This window comes from Castor canadensis, chromosome 4 (genome assembly GCF_047511655.1).
Source record: "Castor canadensis chromosome 4, mCasCan1.hap1v2, whole genome shotgun sequence".
NCBI lineage: Eukaryota > Metazoa > Chordata > Mammalia > Rodentia > Castoridae > Castor > Castor canadensis.
This window is the reverse complement of record NC_133389.1, coordinates 56,804,445-56,824,158: the sequence shown is the minus strand read 5'-3', so window position 1 is coordinate 56,824,158 and position 19,714 is coordinate 56,804,445. Positions and strand designations below refer to the sequence as shown.

At 40.9% G+C, this 19,714-nt stretch overlaps 1 protein-coding gene across 3 annotated transcripts in view; it reads left to right on the top strand.

The window, feature by feature from the left end:
• The window catches only part of Myom1 (myomesin 1), a 128,150-nt gene extending 119,161 nt beyond the window's left edge, over window positions 1-8,989 (top strand). For all 3 annotated transcript variants that reach the window (XM_074070230.1, XM_074070232.1, XM_074070231.1), the window contains 5 exons: window positions 333-496; window positions 2,368-2,404; window positions 2,658-2,680; window positions 4,854-4,909; window positions 8,151-8,989. In XM_074070230.1, the coding sequence (XP_073926331.1) occupies window positions 333-496; window positions 2,368-2,404; window positions 2,658-2,680; window positions 4,854-4,909; window positions 8,151-8,444 (574 nt within the window). In that variant the 3' untranslated portion in view covers window positions 8,445-8,989. The remainder of the gene's footprint in view (window positions 1-332; window positions 497-2,367; window positions 2,405-2,657; window positions 2,681-4,853; window positions 4,910-8,150) is intronic.
• The last annotated feature ends 10,725 nt before the right edge of the window (window positions 8,990-19,714 follow it).

Below are 19,714 nucleotides of genomic sequence, written 5' to 3'. Positions count from 1 at the left end.
AGTTTATTGTTTACCTTTAAAAATGCCCTTAATCCTAGTAATAAACTCAAGAAAAAATAAAGATAGTTAATATCCCCAAGGAGTGTTAGTGTTTTAATCTTCCCTGGGCCCCAGACATCTATGAGGAGTTAAATAGATGTTCAGATTATCAGACCCAAGGCCTTGGAATCCAAATGCTGTCTTTCAGGGACCATATTTCTCTGAAACAGAAGAATAACATATGCTTTTTGAAAGTCTATAAAAGTTTATCATAAGACTTTTAATAAGAGACAGAGGAAAAATCAGCTCTTCAGGAAAGTTAACAGTAACAATGCTCTCTCTGATTTTCTCAGTGGAACTGGTATTAAGTACACAGACAGAGTTAAGAGTGGGGTCACTGGGGAGCAGATCTGGCTACAAATCAATGAGCCCACTCCAAATGACAAAGGAAAATATGTAATGGAGCTCTTTGATGGCAAAACTGGACACCAGAAGACAGTGGATCTTTCTGGACAAGGTAAACATACTCTGCAGGTTCAAACTTACTATAGACTAGGTCCTTTAAAAAGAATGAAAAGTTTTAAAAAAGGTGATTACGTTGGTGATATCAAAAGAGGTAAATGTTGGTGATGTCAAGGAACAAAATTTCAGCAAATTAAGTTTCAGGATCTAATGGTTTTTACTAATGATTCATGAGTAGGGCAGCATCCCTTTTACTAAGCAGCAAGATGTTCCCGTGACTGTGGCAGAAGAGTTGGGTTTTCTAAGGCAGCATGAGTAACTTGCTTTTTGGTTAGGTCTGATCCATTGAATAGAAGATGTGACAGTAAAGGCAGAAGAGAAAGTGGAGATTTCTTATTCCAAAACTAGAGGGGAGTGAATGGGAACCAAAGACAAATGCAGTTGAGAACAGAAAGAAGTTAGAGAGTCTGGGCCTTCAGGTCCCAGGTTCCTTAGTCATCTGCTAGGAGAATGGGGGTTCTGGAAAGAATAGGAAAGAGGAGAAGAAAGTAATGAGAGTTGCATGCAAAAGATTTCCAAACAATGAATTCCAAAGGTGAGGCACAATGAGAAGTAAAAAGTTAAAAGCACTGTACCATTTCTGCCACCTCCTATTGTTTCCTAACAAAATAAAATAATCTAGATGAAAGTCACTAATGGAGGCTGCAGACTGACTCCACATGTTGTAAAATACAATCTAAATATGTTGTAACTCTTCTATTCAATGGATCAGATCTAACCAAAAAGCAAGTCACTCATGCTAGGTGTGCTGTGTAATCAAACTGAACTTTAAAACACAATAGTTTTCCAAAAAAAAGGAGTGGGGGAGGTAGGATTCACAGAACCAATGAGAATGGGCCCAGTCGACCTGAGCCAGCATGCTGAGGAAGTTGCCTCTGCTTTAACGCCATGAGGGAGGTAACTGAAGAAATCTGATGCAAATCAATCTGCTTTTTTCACTTTGCTGATTCCGTGATCCTGCTCACACTGCCTCAAAAAACCCAACTCTCTGCCACAGTCACAGGAACATCTTGCTGCTTAGTGAAAGGGATGCTGCCCTACTCATGAATCATTAGTAAAAATCATTAGATCCTGAAATTAATTTCTCCCTTCCCTTTTATCTCAGCTCCATCACAGCCTAAGAAATAATTGCTTTAGGCAAACTTTGGCATGTACTGTGATGACTGAAACTCACTGTGCTCTTTTGCCCAAATAGACCAGAAAACCTAACATAAAAACATTCAGTCTGTCTAGCTAGGAACTTATAATATTGGGGAAATAATTTAATAAGAGAAAGCTTTTTTTGATGCTCAGGATGCTTAGTAGACCACCAACTTTTTCTTGAAACACATGTTTATTCCCATTTTTTCTTGGATGGAGATAATTGCTGCCTTACTACTTGAAGAGCTAAAGGTCTCTCACTGAGAGGAAAGCCTTTAAAATCTACTTTTTCATGTCTTCTGCCTAGAAAGTATTTGCTTGTCTTATTGAATGCATCAAGCTGTAGAGTAAACACTCAGGCAGCTTTATTCCAAATTTGTTTAGTTAAGTCTGGATGGAGCACTGTGACCTTGCCTTGTAAGTTTAAATCATACCCCTGTGCATCATCAGCAAAAGGGGGGTAGGTAGTATACCATCAAAGTACATTGAAGGCAGGTATGAAAAGGTCATAATGAACCCCATTTTTTAAAAATAGTAAGAAAGATTAAAAAGGGCAATGTGGGGAGGGGGATAAGAAAGAATAATAGAGGGGATGAATATAATCAAAGTACATTATATACATGTTTGGAAATATCACATTGAAACCCCTCACATTGTACAATTAATATGCACTTATTTAAAAAAGAGAAAATGCTAACTTTTCTTTTTTTTTTTTTTCTCTTAAAGCATTTGATGAAGCCTTTGCTGAATTCCAGAGGTTAAAGTAAGTTCCCTTTCCTGACAAATGCCACTTCTGTGCGGGAATGTCCTGGGGAACCATGTGTTCTGCTCACCCAGCTGAGAGTTAGAAAGAGTCTTTTGTCTCAGCAAAGGCAGGAAAAGCCACACTTGCCTCTGTTAACTTCAGCCACCAAATGTCTCTAGAGCTTTGAAAGGCAGTCAAGGTCAGCCACTTCGAAGTAACTCTAAAACAAAACTCTTCTTTGTTTTTATGTTTGTTTGTCTCTCTCAACCAGACAAGCTGCTATTGCCGAGAAAAGTAAGTAAACCAACTTCATCATACTTACTGCCAGAGCAGATTTGAAATATAATTTCATTTTGCTGTTATAACTGCAGATGGAGGAGAGTGAGAATGGATTTTTTTCTTTTCCTTTTTCTTTTTTAAATCTTAGATATTGTGTATATGTTTTCATTTTAGACCTATGAAAAAGTCTGTGGAAAGAAGGTCTCAGATTACATTGTCAGAATGTCAGTGGGCTCTTACTTCCCTGCCGCTCAGACAGCCTAAAAAAATCTCTTGGTTACAATCACACAATAGGTTGTCAGTCTCTCAGAGGCACAATGTATCAGATAAAATTATAGACATTAAAGAAAAGAAACATGATCAATTTGATAGCAAGTAATTATTGTAACTTGTCCCCACCAAATACAGTGCATTTTTCTGAGAACTCCTGTGAAGTGAAAGCTGCCAAATTAGGCCTTTCTTACTTCTTACTGTCATTGAACTGGGCACACCCATGTGGACACACACCAACCTGTCCAGTCTGCATACTCAGAAATGGACTCACTACTAACTTCTGTTGGCTGTTTGTCCAACAGCCCTGCAGGGCCCTAGGAGTCTATGACTAATCCATCATACTAATTTGGTTTCTTTCTCAGTGTAGGGGATGATTGTAAAATTGTCATGGATTAAAATTGTAGAGTTGATTCTGAGCTGGAATTAGAGGGAACCAGGAAGAGTGAGAAGGGAAGTCACCCTTCCCTGGTCAGTGACTCTAGGTCCTCCAGAAGCCAGAGGCCAGGGCATAGAAGCATGGCAGGAGGTGCCAGAGCTCTTGGGGCTTCATTTCTTGTTTGGTATGGAAGATGTCCCTCCTGCAATTGGGTGCACTGAGCAAAGGCCACATGAGCAGTTTCCTGCCTCTCCCAAGCCTTGAACTCCTATGTCCAGGTCATTCATTCATGAGAGCTAGAAGAGGCCTTAGGACTCTTCTGGCTCTGAAATTTATACTTTTACAAGCCGTAGAATACTTCATACAAAGTCTTCCACACAGATCCAATCCATAAAGCAGGTAATTCTGAGCTACTTTTAACTGAAGTTGGGATGGGGCCTCACCATCCTAACCGTGGCCTCATTCTCCACCTCCTCTGAGTTCCCCCCAGGGGAATCTCACAGATGCTGTGGAGTGGGTTTGTAAAAATAATGCCCACGATCTGATGCAACTCCCCACCCCCATCCATTCTACATCCAGGAGGCTGAAGCCTACCCAGCAAGATGACTGGACTAATAGCACACAGTAAGTCACATAGGGTGATGGAACAGACTCACAGGTGATGTAATAGAACCCACAGTAGAATAAAGGCGAATCCTTCTCAGAGTTTTAGCATGATTCCATAGAGAAGGAATTGTAGAAACAAGAGTCAAGAGTCACAAATTAATTGTAGGCCTAAATGAGAGGTTGGTGGCCATATGTAGTGCCAAAGAAGATGCCTCACAGTGTATCACAGAAAGGTGATGTCTCCAGGGAGTCAGGCTGTCACACCCAGAGCACATGGCTTAGATGAGGGCACAGCCCTGCGTTTTAGCACCCATCCTGTGTCCCTTCATCTGGGGTCTTTATACTCAGCCATAAACAAGTGTCCTGCACAGTACTGCCAAAAACCAGTGGGAGAGAAAAAAAGGAAGCTGTCCAGGGTGGCCTTGAAGAGCACCCACCCCTGCACAAACCTCCAGAGCAACCATTGTACAACCAATATTCACCACAGGAAAACCCAGAAAGAGGCCACGCCAGGCAGGGGCATAGCTCAAGTGGTAGAGCACTTGCCTAGCAAACTTGAGGCTCTGAGTTCACACCCTAAGCCTGAAAAAAAAAAGATTTGTTCTGCCTCCTGAGCTTAATCCCACTCAGCTGTAGAAGGGTCAGGGATGAAAATAGCCAAGAAAATTGTAAAGCAGGTCTCAGTGTGACCGAGCAATCCCAAGCTGGTATTTTAGGCACAAGTATGGGCACCCATACACATGAATATGTGGACAAAGAAGAATTAAGTCCAGAATCACTGGATCATTTTCTTATTTTGCACACTGAAAACAGTACAAAATCACTGTCAGGAGGGGAAAAACTAAATTGGGAAGTGTGCCTTGGAGTGCTTTTGTGAGCGTGATGGCTGGCACTTGTCACCACAGTGATTAACCGGAGATGCCTGTTTTGCAGATCGCGCCCGGGTGTTGGGCGGGCTCCCTGATGTGGTCACCATCCAGGAGGGCAAGGTGAGTATGGAGCATCTTTGTCCAGCTTCCACACTAGGAGCAAGGCCCAGCACCCCCAGAATGTGTCCCTTCTTAATCCATCATCTCCATCTTAGTCAATGGCTGCTTTACTTGGCCAAAATACCTGAACATGGGGTTAAAAATACAGTCAGTTTTCCAACCATAATGTTTTGGAAGCTGAGCATCAGGACAAAAGTTTGTCTCATGTGGAGATATGTGTATATATCGCTAGACCACTAAGTATTTCTCCGTGTCACCTTTTACAATCATGAGAAAGTGAAAATATACAGTCAGAACTCTAAACAAATGTAATAGAATAAAGAAATGTCCTCTAACACACAGTGGGAAGCATACGTACTCCTGAGTGCTGGCCTCCACTGGGAGTCATGCTGTGCCATAAATGTCTATTGGCCCTCTTTCTGTTGAAAACTGGTTGCTCTCCGTTTGGTTTTAAACTGGCATTTCTTAGTTCCATTATGATATTCTGCGACACAAAGAACATAATTTCTAATATGTATTCACTGTCTTCATTCCTGTGACAGTAAAACACCTTTAAGTCAGATGTGGTAGCACAGACCTGTAATCCCTGCCCTCGGGAGGCTAAGGCAGGAGTACCTCAAGCTCCAGGCCAAGTTGCATTACATAGCCAGACCCTGTCTCAAAAAACTAATAAAGTAAAATAAAGCAAGTTTAATACACAAGTCACAGGGATAGAGAGATTTGTAGTGGAGCAAACCTTTTTGACCTCGAAGAACAGGGAGGCCTATGATGGGTGTTTGGAACTCAAGTAACAAAACAAAGCATATTGAAATGCTTTAGTGAAACATAGGTTCCATGTAGCTGCATTTCTTCATGGGTAGAAAATACCACAGTTAACTTTAAATTAACCATTGCAAGGTTGCTTTTGTTCTTTAACTCATTTCTATTTTTCTCACCTAATGAGATTGAACTCACTGGGTAGTAGTGAGAACTAAGAAAGAGAATTTATGTAAGAGCACTTTGTAATCTACAGCTCAAATCTAAAATATAGGTACAAATTTCCCATGATGTTTAAGGAATTTGGGAGTTTCTTTTTTACTTTTTGGTTTTGTTTCTGTTGTTGTTGGGGAGGAGGGTTATATGTGGGTGTGGGTTTTTGTTGTTTATTTGTTTATGTCTTGTAGTACTAGGGCTTGAACTCAAGACCTCATGCTTGCTAGGTAGATGCTCTACCACTTGAACCTGCTCCCAGCCCTCTGTTTGACTTAATTAAGCTTTAACCTCAACAAATCATAATTTCCAAAATTATATATCTGGTCTACTCAGATAAGCTTATTGGAAATAATTCATATTTTTCTGAAACATACTTGTAGAATAATTCAATAAGAAATGCTCATTAATGATGGTAATTAATGCAAACTAATGATGGGACAGATTTCTTAATCTGACCAGTTTCACAAAAGACCCATTAGAAAGATATTCAAAAGATATTCCTTTTCTTGTCTAATTCTTTCCTCATAATTTCTGAATTTTAGTAAGAAATAAATGCAAGGATAGAATTTTAAATGTGAAGTAAATTTAACATAATTAGCCATAAATGAAGTGAAAGACCAGAATGAGGTATCATGACACAGCTATCAGAATTTCTGTGTAATAAAAAATGGAGGCCAGGTATGATGGTGCATGCCTGTAATCCCAGCTACTCAGAAGGCATAGATCAGGAGGACTGAGGTCAGAGACCAACCCTGGAGAAAAAGCACAACACCTTACCTGAAAAATAACTAAAAGCAAAAAAGGGCTGGGAGTGGGGCTCAAGTGATAGAGTACTTGCATAAGAGACCCTGAGTTCAAACCCTAATGCCAGAAAAGAAAAAAAAAAAAAAGATACAGAATAGCAAAACCTCCACAGTGACAAATGCTGGTAAAGATATGGAGAAACTGAGTAATTTGTACATTATTGGTAGAAATGAAAAACCAAAATTATACTGCTTCTTGGGAAAATGGTTTGGCCATTTGTGAAAAAAAAGAATGAATCATGCAACTCAGTAATTGTGACTCTGGGCATTTATCCCAGAGAAATGAAAATTTATGTTCACATCAAAGCCTGTACACAAATGTTCATAGCAGCTTTATTCATAATAGCCCCAGACTGAAAACAAAGCAGAAGACCCTTACCTACCATGGCATATTATTCAGCAATGAAAAGGGCCAAGCTATCAATGCTTGCAGTAACTTGGGTGCATCTGCAAGGAATTACGCTAAGTCAAAAAGGCAGTCCTGAAAGGCTACATGCTGTGGATTCTATTTATATAACATTTTCAAAATGACAAAATTTTAGAAATGGAAAACAGATTCCTAAGAGGAATTAGGAGCAGGGTTGAGAGGTTGGAGAGAGGCGGTGGATATGGTGATGGAAATATTATGTATGCTGACTCTGGTGGTGAGTATAAGAACCTGCCCAAGTGATAAAATGGAATAGAACAAATTAGTACAAAGAAATTTAAGGGAATCTAAGTAAGATCGGTAGGTTGTACCAATGCCAATGTGCTGGTTATGATACTGTACAATAGTTTTGTAAAATATTGCCACTGGGGGAAGAGGGGACAGGGTACACACTATCATTTGTATTGCTTTTTGCAACTACATGTGAAACTACAATTGTCTAAATTTTTTTCAATAAAAAAGTAAGGTAAAGTAACAATGCAGCCTAAATGTCAATGTTTTAGAATAAGAGTCTTTCAGCATGACCAGAATATTTTATTTAGGATACATTTAGCAGAGCACTGTCACAGATTGAATGGGGTTCTGGGAGCAAAGTAAAAATGAGGGAGAAGGAGGAGGAAAATGAGTCACAATGTCTGGAGCAGCTGTTCTAATTCTGCTGCACAAGTGAGCAGGTGGCGATTATGCCAGGGAGATTTCTATACCCAGACAGCCTGGGGTGCCACATCACAGCAAAAGGCGTCGTGTGTTTATGAAGGAGAAAGTAGAAATAGGGTGTGCAAGTAGAGCTCCTGCCAGTGTTTCAGTGATGGGCATTTCAGAAACCCAAAAGCCTTTATCTGAAAGAAACCTTTTCACATGTCATCGCAAACTGTAATTCACACAGAAGCAGATGCAGAACTACTTTCCACCCCAGGCAGGGAGGTTTCGATTTATCTTCCATCTGGTCAGTCCACACCACCAGCCAGCCAGCAAGATTCTTGAAGTTGGATTCTTGTATCTGATATACCCCCTTTCCTCCATAAAACCTGTCTTGCAGGCTCTTAATCTCACTTGCAACGTGTGGGGTGACCCGACTCCAGAGGTCTCCTGGCTGAAGAATGAAAAGCCACTGGTCTCCAGTGACCACTGCAGCCTCAAGTACGAGTCTGGGAAGATAGTGTACTTCGCCATCATGGGTGTAAGCACAGCCGACTCGGGCAAGTACGGGTTGGTGGTGAAGAACAAATTCGGCTCAGAGATCAGCGACTTCACTGTGAGCGTGTTCATCCCAGAGGAGGAGGCCAGGAAGGCCGTGTCTGAGTCCCAGAAAGGCAACAAGAAGTCCAAGTGACTGGAGACTGGGTAGAGGGGAGAGAGGAGAGCCTGCTGAGCCAAGATCAGCAGACTGCTGCTGCGTGAATGCTTTAGGCTAAAGACAAGGAGGTCTTCGTGGGTGAGGTTTCTCCTTCTTAGTTTGTGTGCTGATTTGGAGGGGAAAATTGTCAAATCTTTTGTTCATATATTTTTTTAAAAAAGCACCAACTAGTGACACTTAAATAGTTTTTCTTCATCTACAAATTATGTGTTGAGAAAACACCATTGGTAGTGCAAGCACTAGGAAATGGTTTCAAGCAAAAGACCAGAATATTGTTGGAGGGACAATGAATGACGGCCAGAGGGCAGCCGAATGTGTTGTGTGCAGAGTTTGGATTGAGTGAGGTTTTACCAGCAAATCCTTATGGATTGCAGTCATATTTCCACATCCTGTCAAAAATGGAAACAAGCTGTTAAGGCCATCAGTGTGGTTGGTGTGCTGTTTCAATAGCGATGTGCATTTCTGTTGGCAGCTTTGTGACTTGGCATCTCCTCGGTATGAATAAACAGTCTCCCACCTTCCTTTCCCCCTCGTCGCTCTGCTTCTCACTGCGTTGCTGCTCCATCAGAGCTACTGCCATCCCTTCCTTGCCACTGCTGTAGCTGCCTTGTAATTCATATCCTTTGACTAAAGCAGTACCTCCAGCACAGGATCACATAAGTCATCAGAGGTCAACTGAAGCTCAGAGACCTGAAATCACACTGTGATTGCACAGCTGGCCATTTACCATACAATCCATCCAATTCCACAGTTAAGATATCAAGGTCACTGTATATAATATGCCCATTAAGTGTGAAAGGTGGTGTGAGGTATCCTGTGCCAAAATTGGCAACTAAGGGCCCACAGCTAAGAATAAAAGGCACTAATGCACCCTCCCTCCAAGTTCAGAGAACTCTGCCAGGCTTGCTGAGCAGGCTTGCTGCTGCTCAAGCAGCAGCTGCTTCGGGAGGTGTGGTCCCTCCCCCAACACCACACACAAACAAAACATGGGTGCACATGGACGCATGTGCGCACACACACAGAGAGCCCCCCCATGGAGGAAACAGTGATGGTGAAGAGCTTCCCCCTCGTTTCTCCTGCCCTGGGTAGGTGTCTTAGTCTGTTGTGCTGCGAGAACAGAATGCCTGTGAATGGGTAATTTATCATGAAAAGAGATGAATTTTCTGTAGTTCTGGAGGATGGGAAGTCTAAGATCAAAGAACTGGCATTTGCATCATCCATGGCAGAAGGGGGAAGGGTAGGGGTGAGCTCACAGAGGAGAGGAAGAAAGGACCAAACTCACCCTTTTTATCAGGAACCCACTCTCAAAGGAGCTAAACCACTCCTCCCACATACCATAACTGCATTAATCTATTCGCAAGAACAGTGCCCTAAAATAACTTCTTAAAGGTCTGCTTCTCAACACTGGACTTTGGAGACTAAGTTCCCAGCACATCCACTTTGGGCACACAGTCAAACCACAGCAATAGGGGATGAAGCAAGAGACTCCCTTACATAGTTTGGAGGGCTCCTAATCACCTCTCTTTTTAAAAGTTCAAGACTGGAAATTGCCTCTCCTCTTAACGTGTCCAGCTGAATGTCCAATGCTGGGCTATCACACAGAATACCAAGCAAGAGCGAGATGTTGTGTTCTCACTTGGCCATGGCAAGTGCTCTGGTTCAGATATGGTTTCAGTCTGTCCCCTGAGGGCTTAAGTGTTGGAGATTCGGTCCATAGTGTGGTGAGGTGAGAGGTAGTAGGCTCTTTAAAAGGTAGGACCTGGTGAGAGGTCCTTGGGTCATTGGGGGCACTGCCCTCAGAAGGGACTGAAGTAATTCTCATGGCATACTGAGTTAGTTTGCATAAGAATGAGTTATGACCTAAATCATTCTCTGCCTTCCTGTCTGGCCATGTGACCGACCACTCATCCCCACCTGAACTCCATCATGGCACTATCTGCTGTTAGGTCCTCACCAAAGGCCAAGCCAATAGGGTTGCCAAATCTTAGACTTTCTGCTTCCAAAAATGAGCTAAATAACCTCTTTATTAAGCTACCCAGCTTCAAGTATTTCATTATAGAAATGAAAAAACAGACTAATATACAACTTAAATAAGTTTTCTGGGAACCAGGCAGTCTGGCCAGGAACAGTCTGAAGTTCTCCCTGTCTCAGTAACATGGTTACTTCTGGTCAAGGGCACCAGAAGGAAAAGGCCTTTAAATGGACACTTGCCAGGGAGCCAGAGAGAGGAGAAAGGGGTCAAGAAGGAGAAAGGGGTCATGCTAAGATGCTGATTAGGAGAGAGGCCTCTAAAACTCTGCAAAGATCCACCAATGCATCCCACATAAGAGGGAGAAATGGTGTATGTGGGAGAAGAGCCTGCCACTCCGTCCTGCAGTTCTACCTACTAAAACACAAACTAGAGAAAAAGCAAAAAGGATGTTAAATCATATGAAAACAAAATTTGGAACTGTATATTCTAAATTCTGAAGTTGTGTGAAAACATATGAAGTCAAAGTGTGTTCTCACAAAGATCCTTGCCATCTGCCAAAGGGACTTGGTGGTACTTGGTTGCCATGAGAGAGAAGACAAGTCATATTCAGAGCTCTCTGTAATGAGGTTTCTCAATAAAATGGTTCCAAGAATTATTTCAGCCACTATAATGACCAAATAACATTAGCTACCTAATAGTAGCTTAGGTAAAAAGCTTCTATTTTTAAATGGAAAAATATAATTGAAATTATAGGGCCATTGGTTTAATGATGCTGATGCTACTTTTTAAGCACACAAGAAGTTATAGATCTGTGACTTGGGCTGTTGGTATACAGAGGGTCATAGTAGAACACAAAAGTTACTTTAGTTTTATAAAAATTAATATGTAATACAGCCAAGTGATACATTTTAAGACTTTCCTAAGCCCTGAAAGTTCAGCTTTATAATTTTTCTTCATTTCAAAATCTAATCATTAAAAATAGTAAATTTAGGGCTGCTTTCTATAGTATAATTAAATTCCCCTTTAATTTGTTAAACTATACTCATCAATTAAAGTATTTCCTTCCCATTTTAATTAACTACTATTATTTTACCTAAATGAAAACTTCCCAAGAACTTAATAACTTTAATTATCCACTGGATTATATATAAATACGGAAATTTGGGGGCTCTTTTAAATGTTCTCATTTTGTATACATATTTGGATCAATACAAATCACAAACTTTGTTTCTTTTGGTTTTTTGTTTGTTTATTGAGACAGAGTCTTCTTTATATAGCTAAAGCTGGCCTTGAACTCACAATCCTCCTACCTCAGCTTCCCAAGTGCTGGAATTAGAGGCATGAGTCATCATATTCAGCACAATAAAACATTTTAAATTAGAATCACAAACCTAAGCTGTTACTAGGCTAAACTGTCTAAAACATTCCAGGTACATAAAAATCAAATATACACAGACTCCATAATGCAATAATACTAATTTCACCTAGATATAGGCCCTAGGGCCATGGACTGAGTTTTAATACTTCTGCCAGGACCAGACATATGGACTCAGCTTGTTCATTGTGGAGAACTGGTACCAAGATTCCTGCACAGAGCTGTGATGTGCAAAGGGTGACTTAGTCCAAAAAAAAAAAAAAAACATAGGAATGGGGGGAAAAAAATCACCAACTGATTCAGAGAAGCTGCACCAAGGGTTGCCATCTACTTGGAGGTTGTTCTGGGAGGGGAGGAATTAATAGACTCTAGTCAGTACTTCATACATTTACAACACCACATAGTGTAGAACTCCCAAGCCAAGAATACTCATATGAAAATAGTCAATGTTGGGGCCCTAGAGAAGTAAATGTAAAACTACTGTAAGGGACTTCTGTACCTACTCACAAAGGATAATTGTCATGGAAAATCCAGCAAAGTATACAGAAAAAGTGCTTAGGGCATTGACTAGCAGATACGCAGTACTGTGATGCCTAAAAGAAGAAGAAAATTGAGTCATCTGTGATCACTCCAGCTTCTTGCATGGATGGAGAGTTTGGGCTGGTTTAGCCGGGGGGAGCCTGTTAGTCTCATTGAATGAAATGATAAAGAGATTGAAGTTTAAGGAGGCTGAGATGTGTAGAATTGTGAGAAAGAAGGTACCAGAGAGATAAGAGTTGCATAGACGGGGTACTGCAGGGCCACAGGTGGTCTTTGACCAAATGCTTCTGTGAATGCATGGAGAAAGAGCCACTGGGCATACAATTCTTTAAGCTCACATGGGCTAGAAATAGTTCTCATCCCCACTAACTGTAATTAAAAATTTTTTGTGGTACATGGAGCATTGGGTCAACTCTTCAGAAGTTTCTCAACTTTTAACTGGAGCTAAAATAAGCCCAGACTAAATGTGATCTGAATCCATCTGATGTGGACCCATCTGGATCCACAAAGCTTAAAATAAACTTGAAAAGACCAAATTTCTACAAGAGTTTAACTGTGTCAGAACAATGTGTGACACACTTTAAATGAATGCATTGTTGAACAGTGTAAGAGTCACCATGACCAATATCCAATCAAAAATTATCAGGCACATTTGCTGGGGATTGTAGTTCAGTGGTAGTATGTGAAAGGCTCTGGGTGCTATCCTCAGCACTGCAAAATAAAAGAGGCATAAAGCAGGAAAATATGACTAATAACCAGGAGGAAATTAGTAGTTAAAAAACAATCACAGATGATAGAATTAGCAGACAAGGGGGCTGGGAGTATAGCTCAATGATAGCCTGCATGTTGAGCATGCAGATAAGGACCTTAAAACATCCACTGTAAATATGTTCCACATGGTCAAGAAGCCAGAGTATATACATTAAGTCATATTATAATAAATTTGCTTTAAAAATGCTAAATAGAAAATCTCAAAAGCAGGAAAAAAATTACATGTAGAGGGACAAATGTGAGAATAACACAAGACTCACAATGAACTATAGAAGGCAGAGGACAATGGAACAAAATCTTTAAGGTGCCAAAAGAAAATGAATATCATCTGCTGAAAATATTATGCAAAAGTTAAGGTAAAGACTTTTTCTGACAAACTGAAGCTGGAAAATCTACCAACATAGATCTCTGCTGTAAAAAATGTTAAAGGAAATTCTTCCAACAGATGCAAATGACATCAGATGGAAATTCAGATCCACAAAAAAAATGAAGAGTGGCAGAACTGGTAAATATGTGGCTGAAGATGAGATTCAGTTTTTCTTATTTTTAGTTTCTTCTTTCACTCTCAATTCACCTTTGCCAGAGGCCCTCTGGCCCACCCTCAAGCCCCATAATGCACTTCCACCATGTCAGGATTCTCCTGCCTCAGGACCAATTCCACCAAAGGTGTTGCATGGGAATAGAGGCTGGGCTGCCCCTGACAGCCCTCACCACCCCTCCATTCCTCCAGCCCTGGAAAGTACAACTCTACCCTAGATTGGACACTTCAGAGGACTCTTGCATTATCTGTGAGTGTGGTGATGGAGGAGAAAAGGATGCCAGATCAGAAAGATCTTGAGGAAGTAAAATGTGAAGGTATTGGGTGAGGACTGCACAGCGGTTGAAGGACAGGGAATTGCTCAGGAGGACCCATCCACCAACATGCCTGAGCAGCTAAAAGAGGGATTGTTTGGAGACAGGAGAAATGGCTTGAAATGTAGCATCATGGCAAAATTATGAGTTTACTAACAACTCAGGATAAGAGATTATAGCTCTCAGAAGATATCAGCTGTAAAGCATCCTGACTGCAAGAGAAGGAAGCAGTGTGACACGTGTGGCCAGAAAGCAATGGCGGATTGTGCTTACATGATTACTGGGGTTGAGGTCCTGGTGCTTTAGAACCAGGAATTCTAAATTCCTATACAACATATTGCATAAACATAAAGCAGTCATCTTAGTGGTATATTAGTGAACTCTGCATGTGACAAGTCTTCCACAATAGAGATATGAAAAAAGCAGTTCCCTCAGGCATCAAATCAAAGGAATTTTCTTTACAGCTTTGGCAGTTGCCATAGCACTTACAAGTACCATGTAGCATCTGTGGTACAAACTAGCACTGTATTGTTGTCAGCACAAACTATGTTCTGGTCACCTCTAAGTATCCACTGCTATCAACCAAAGGAAGGATTTATGGATGTGTAGCACCTCAAAAGTGTTTATTCCGTTCTACTCTGAGGCCTGGGTCACTTACCCACAGCAATGCATTCAGATAAGATACTCAGATTCTATAGACAATTAGAATCTTGATACACACACAGTGACATTGTGGCTTTGGATATTTACATTTTGACCTCTACCTCAGTGATTTAGAGATAAAGCTATGTTTTTAAAAGAAAAAATTCTAATTATTTAAATCAATTATTTGTGATGAATCAACAGATGTCTGTACATTAAAATTTCATTCTCTAAAAGTTACATGAAAGCTTCCCAAATTACTTAACCCATCATCATTTACATCTAAGTGGTTTTTTAACACCCTTTAGAAAGCATACTTTAATTGTGGTCCAGAGTCAAGAAGGGATGACATTCACACCCAATCTGTGGGTCCCCAGGGACCATACACACTTCTTGATATCCACCTTTAAGGGAAAATAATTGCATTCTGAAAAAGGGAAAGAATAATATACAACTAAGTTTCATTTAAGAAGGGCTGGGCTGTAACTCAGTGATAGAGCACTTGTCTACCATGCCAGACTCTGGATTTGATTCCCAGCACTTCAAAAAGAGGGAAGAGGATGAGCAGGAGAGGAGGAGGGAAGAGGAGGAGGAAGAGGCCCTTCTGCTTTTAAGCAAGGAGAAAAGGTTCCACATTCCTGGAACAAATAGAACTGAAGAAGTTCCTTTCACAGACCAGGAGATGTGTTCAGAATCAGTGTTCCATGGCACGCGGCTGCTTTGATAGCCCTGGGGCTGATCCTAGATATATAAATGCCCTGCTAAAATGTGCCCAGGAGCTGCCCACAGAAGCCTGTTGAAGCAGCCCTCCCTGCCAGCTGCAGCACATACATGAACATTGTCCCTTCCCCAGCCCTTCTGTTCTTTGCAGTTTAATATTTCCAACTGGAAAGCACTCATCAGGCTTGGGAACTTTGTTCACAGCCATCTGCCAATACAGGCACGGCCAGTTCCTACACTTCCCACGCCACCAGTCCCATTCACCAGAAAGTCACATGAAAATATCACTTCCTCACACACCTAGTTTTGCTATTGTTTTATTCCACAGAACAGAAAGCTGTGCAGAGGTCAAGGAGAAGCAACTCCTTGCTGGGGCAGAATAAGGAAACCTGAACTCCCTGTCTCAGGAAGATGTCAGTTTCTAAAGCATTGAAGTGCAGAGGAGGAAATGAGAAAATGAAAACCAGTCCTTGCTTTGTTCTCAAAACTTAAGGACACTCAGGAAGTTGAAGCAGGAAAATGACAAATTTGAAACCCATCTGGGCTATGTAGACCAAAACAAATCCAACAAAACTGAAAGAGAAAGCAGTTAGCTCTATGTCATGTTATTTAAAATGTGAAATATCATTTCTTCACTCATTCAATAAATATTTACTTAGCTCCAGGTGTAATCAGCCCCTGTTCTACCCAGGACCCATCAGCATGGCAAGCTGAAAGCCCTCTGCCCGTTTCTAACCAGGTTTATGTCCCATGTTATTTGAAAATTACCTACAGCCTTGACCTCTGCACAGACTGCCAGAAGTCTTGGAAATGTGGCAGGACAGAACTGTTCTGGTTCTGTTAGACTGGGAGGTGAGCAGAGGAACCAAAGAAGGGATAGAAAAGTATACCTTGACTTCTGTCATGACCTTTATATCTATAAAGAATTGGACCATTTCATTTAAACATTTTTACTTAGAGTGCTTCTCAATTTTATATTTCTGATGATTCTTCATACTTAATTTAATTCCTACCTTAGCAACATTATAGTTAACATTTCAAAAAGCCATTGAGCATTTCTAATGTTGCATTAAAGGTTTGTTCCCCTTAAACATAAGGCCCCAATGTCAGAAAGGCTGTAAGTAAAAATATAGTGATAAGCTACTTTAGCTTGAGTAATAGAAACATTTTAAGTGTATTTTAAAATATATAGTCATGCAAAAATCACTTTAGCCCATAAAATAGAAATTCTGATGTCTCTAGTCGTGCTGGAATCTGAGTGGGTAACATTAAGCAACATTTGTAAAGGAGAAGCAGATTGAACTCCTGAGTAGCTGAGATGCAGCACCAATTAAACAAATTTCTACTCTGCTTTGATAATGCAAAACCAAAACAATAGGAAAATTTATCGCCCTAAGGTTGAAGATACCCAGTAAATATTGAGACCTTTGCTGAATAAATAATTTAAAGCAAAATAAGCCCAGGGACTAGAGTTAAAATAAGCCAGCAAGCAAACAGACAAAACTGCACGCATTAGGTGAAATGTTTATTATAGTGATTTCTTATGGAGATACAGTCATGTTATTATGACTGTATTCTTTATTTGTTATACAGAGATATGCTATTTAATATATAGAAATATTCTGTAGATACAACCATATACTATTGTATTATAATTGTGCATGATAGAGCTATAAATGTAACTGACAGCTCTTGAACTCTAAAGAAGATTGCATGAAGACCTTAAATACTAAAGCATTTGGTACTGCTCTTCACTTCTATGGTAGCCACAACTACAGAAGGGCAGTGTCCCTTGTCAACTCAGGAAGTTTGTCACAAAGACATCATTCACAACAAGAGTCAAACTCTGGGAACTCCCTTTAAATGAAATAGAAAAAAAAACTGAGTGTTTACTTCTGTGATCTTTAAAATACTTTATGTAGAGATTAGGCCAGTTACTGGAAAAAAAATCCTAACTTAATTCACTAGTGCTGTGAACCTCTCCCATGAGGCCTTGAGAATCCACTTTCTCCTGAGGGTGTCCATCTGCCTCAATAAAGGGACATTAATGACACGCACACTCCACCCACAGAGCAGGCTTTCCAAGCGTGTATCCCAAAGAGTGGGCAAAAGTTCTGTTGAACATCTAATTGACTTAAAATTAGTCAATTATTGACCAGAGATTTTTGGAACCTCTCAGTACTCAACGTCAGGTGACCTGAATAGGTCAGTTTCATTTATTTCTTCAGCAGATATTTTCTGAGCCCAGACTGTGAGGCTACAAAGATGAATCAGAGTGGGATCTGTCCTCAGGTTGCTCACTAAATGCTCAAGGTGCAATAACTGCGATATGAATGACCATAATAGGAGCAAAAACGCATTCAGAAGGAAGACGCAGATAGCGCGTGCTATCCGAGTTCAGAGGAAGGACACAAGACCTGCTCTCTGGTGAGGTAAGGATGAAGGAGATGGAACCCAGGATTGAGGAAAAAGTCCCATGAAAGTAGAGGTATTTTATCTGAGTTTCATAAGCAGTTGGGTTTTAGCATTTTGAGACCAAAGGGAGGCTATTTCTGCAAGAAATCACACGGCACTACGAAGGCATCCCTGGAGCAGACTGGTGTGCATAGAATAAGCTTCAATAAATGCTTCTAGAAAAAGGAGGCATCTGGCTGAATTAATTCTTTCCTTATTATGGGCTGAATTGTGTCCTTCAAAACTCATATGTTGAAACCCAATCCCTAGTATCTCTGAACATGAATAAGTCTTTAAAGAAATAAGGTAAAAAAGAGACCATTGGGGTAAACTCTAATCCAACATGACTGGTGTTCTTATAAAATAGAGGAGATTAGGGGCAGACATGAAGCTGTGTGTCTAACTCAGCTAACTCAGGAGACAGATCAGGAGGATCATGGCTTAAGGCTAGCCCAGGCAAAAAAAGTTAGAAGACCCCATCTCAATAAATAAGCTGGGCATGGTAGTGTGTGCCTGTCACCCCAGCTATGTGAGAGGTGGGGCTAGAAGGATGTTGGTCCCAGACAAAAAGTTCAAAAATGTAAACTAAAAAATGTAACTAAAGCAAAAAAAGGATGGAGGTGTGGCTCAAGAAGTAGAGCACCTGCCTAGCAAGTATGAGGCCCTGAACAAGTTCAAGATCCTGAGTTCAAACCCTAGCAACTGCCAAATAAATAAATAAAATTTAAAAATAAACACAATAAAAGCCAAGGAGAGAGGTCTCAAGAGAAACCAAACCTATGAAACCTTGATCTTGGATTTCTAGCTTCCAGAACAGTAAGACAATAAAATTCTGCTAATTAAGCCACCTGCTCTGTGGAACTTGGATATGGCAGCTCTAACCAAATAATACAGTCCCCATGGGGGCTTTAGAAACTCCCTTGATTTGGTTTCTGGCCTCCCTACCTTGCTTCTGCTTGCAATTCAGCCCAGCCATGCTGAGGACTGCCGTGATGTCCCACCTCACCACATGCCTGACTCAGGAGGCTGCAGATGGAAGAAAGCAAATACGACCACAGAGGGAGCATAGAGAGCTGTGTTAGCACTGGGTCACTGTGGTACAGCTACTAAGAAGCACTTAGAGAATGGCAGCTGCTGTTCTGAGCCCTTGACTCCTTCAATCCTGTCTATCAGTGTATAAGGAAGTAACTGTTACAGGGCTGCATTCCAGATGAGGAAGAAGCACCAACCAGAATGACAACTAGTCCATGACTGAGCCGGGGTTTGAGCCGAGGCATTCAGGCTATGCACTCCACACTCTTAACAGTTCACTAGTCACTGCTGCCTCTCAGGTTAAATGCAAACAGAAATATTTTCACGGTTATGTCAGAAGTATTACCATCCTCCAATTTTGCAAGGGCACATGTGGGAGGAGGGGGAGAATCTGGGCATCACTGCAAAGTGAGCTGCTGGAAGACCTCCCCCCATGGTTGCTACAGACACACACTCAAAACACAGACATGCCAGATGAAACACAACAAAATGTCATTTGTACATTTAGTTCATGGAAGAAGAAAGAGAAATGATCTCTTGAATGTAAAAATCATTTTAGGGCAAAGACATTTTTACTTTATTACTGTTTCCCTACAGCTTACAATTGTGCTTGGCCCATGAGTAGGCATTCAATACATATCTGTGGAATGAAACAAAAATTAGGACCTGGAAATGAACAGTAAACTCAAAGCCAAACTAGCGCTCAAGGGTAAAAGTGAATGGAAGAAAGTGTTAGAACTCAGCATAAACTTCAGGAGTTGGGAGGAAAGGTCTTGATGTTCATACATCAACTGTTCCTGTATCAAATCCATGATCTTCACACAAGTCAAAAGATTAGGCCACCAGCTGGTCTTGGTGATTCATGCCTATAAGCCCAACTCTTAGGGA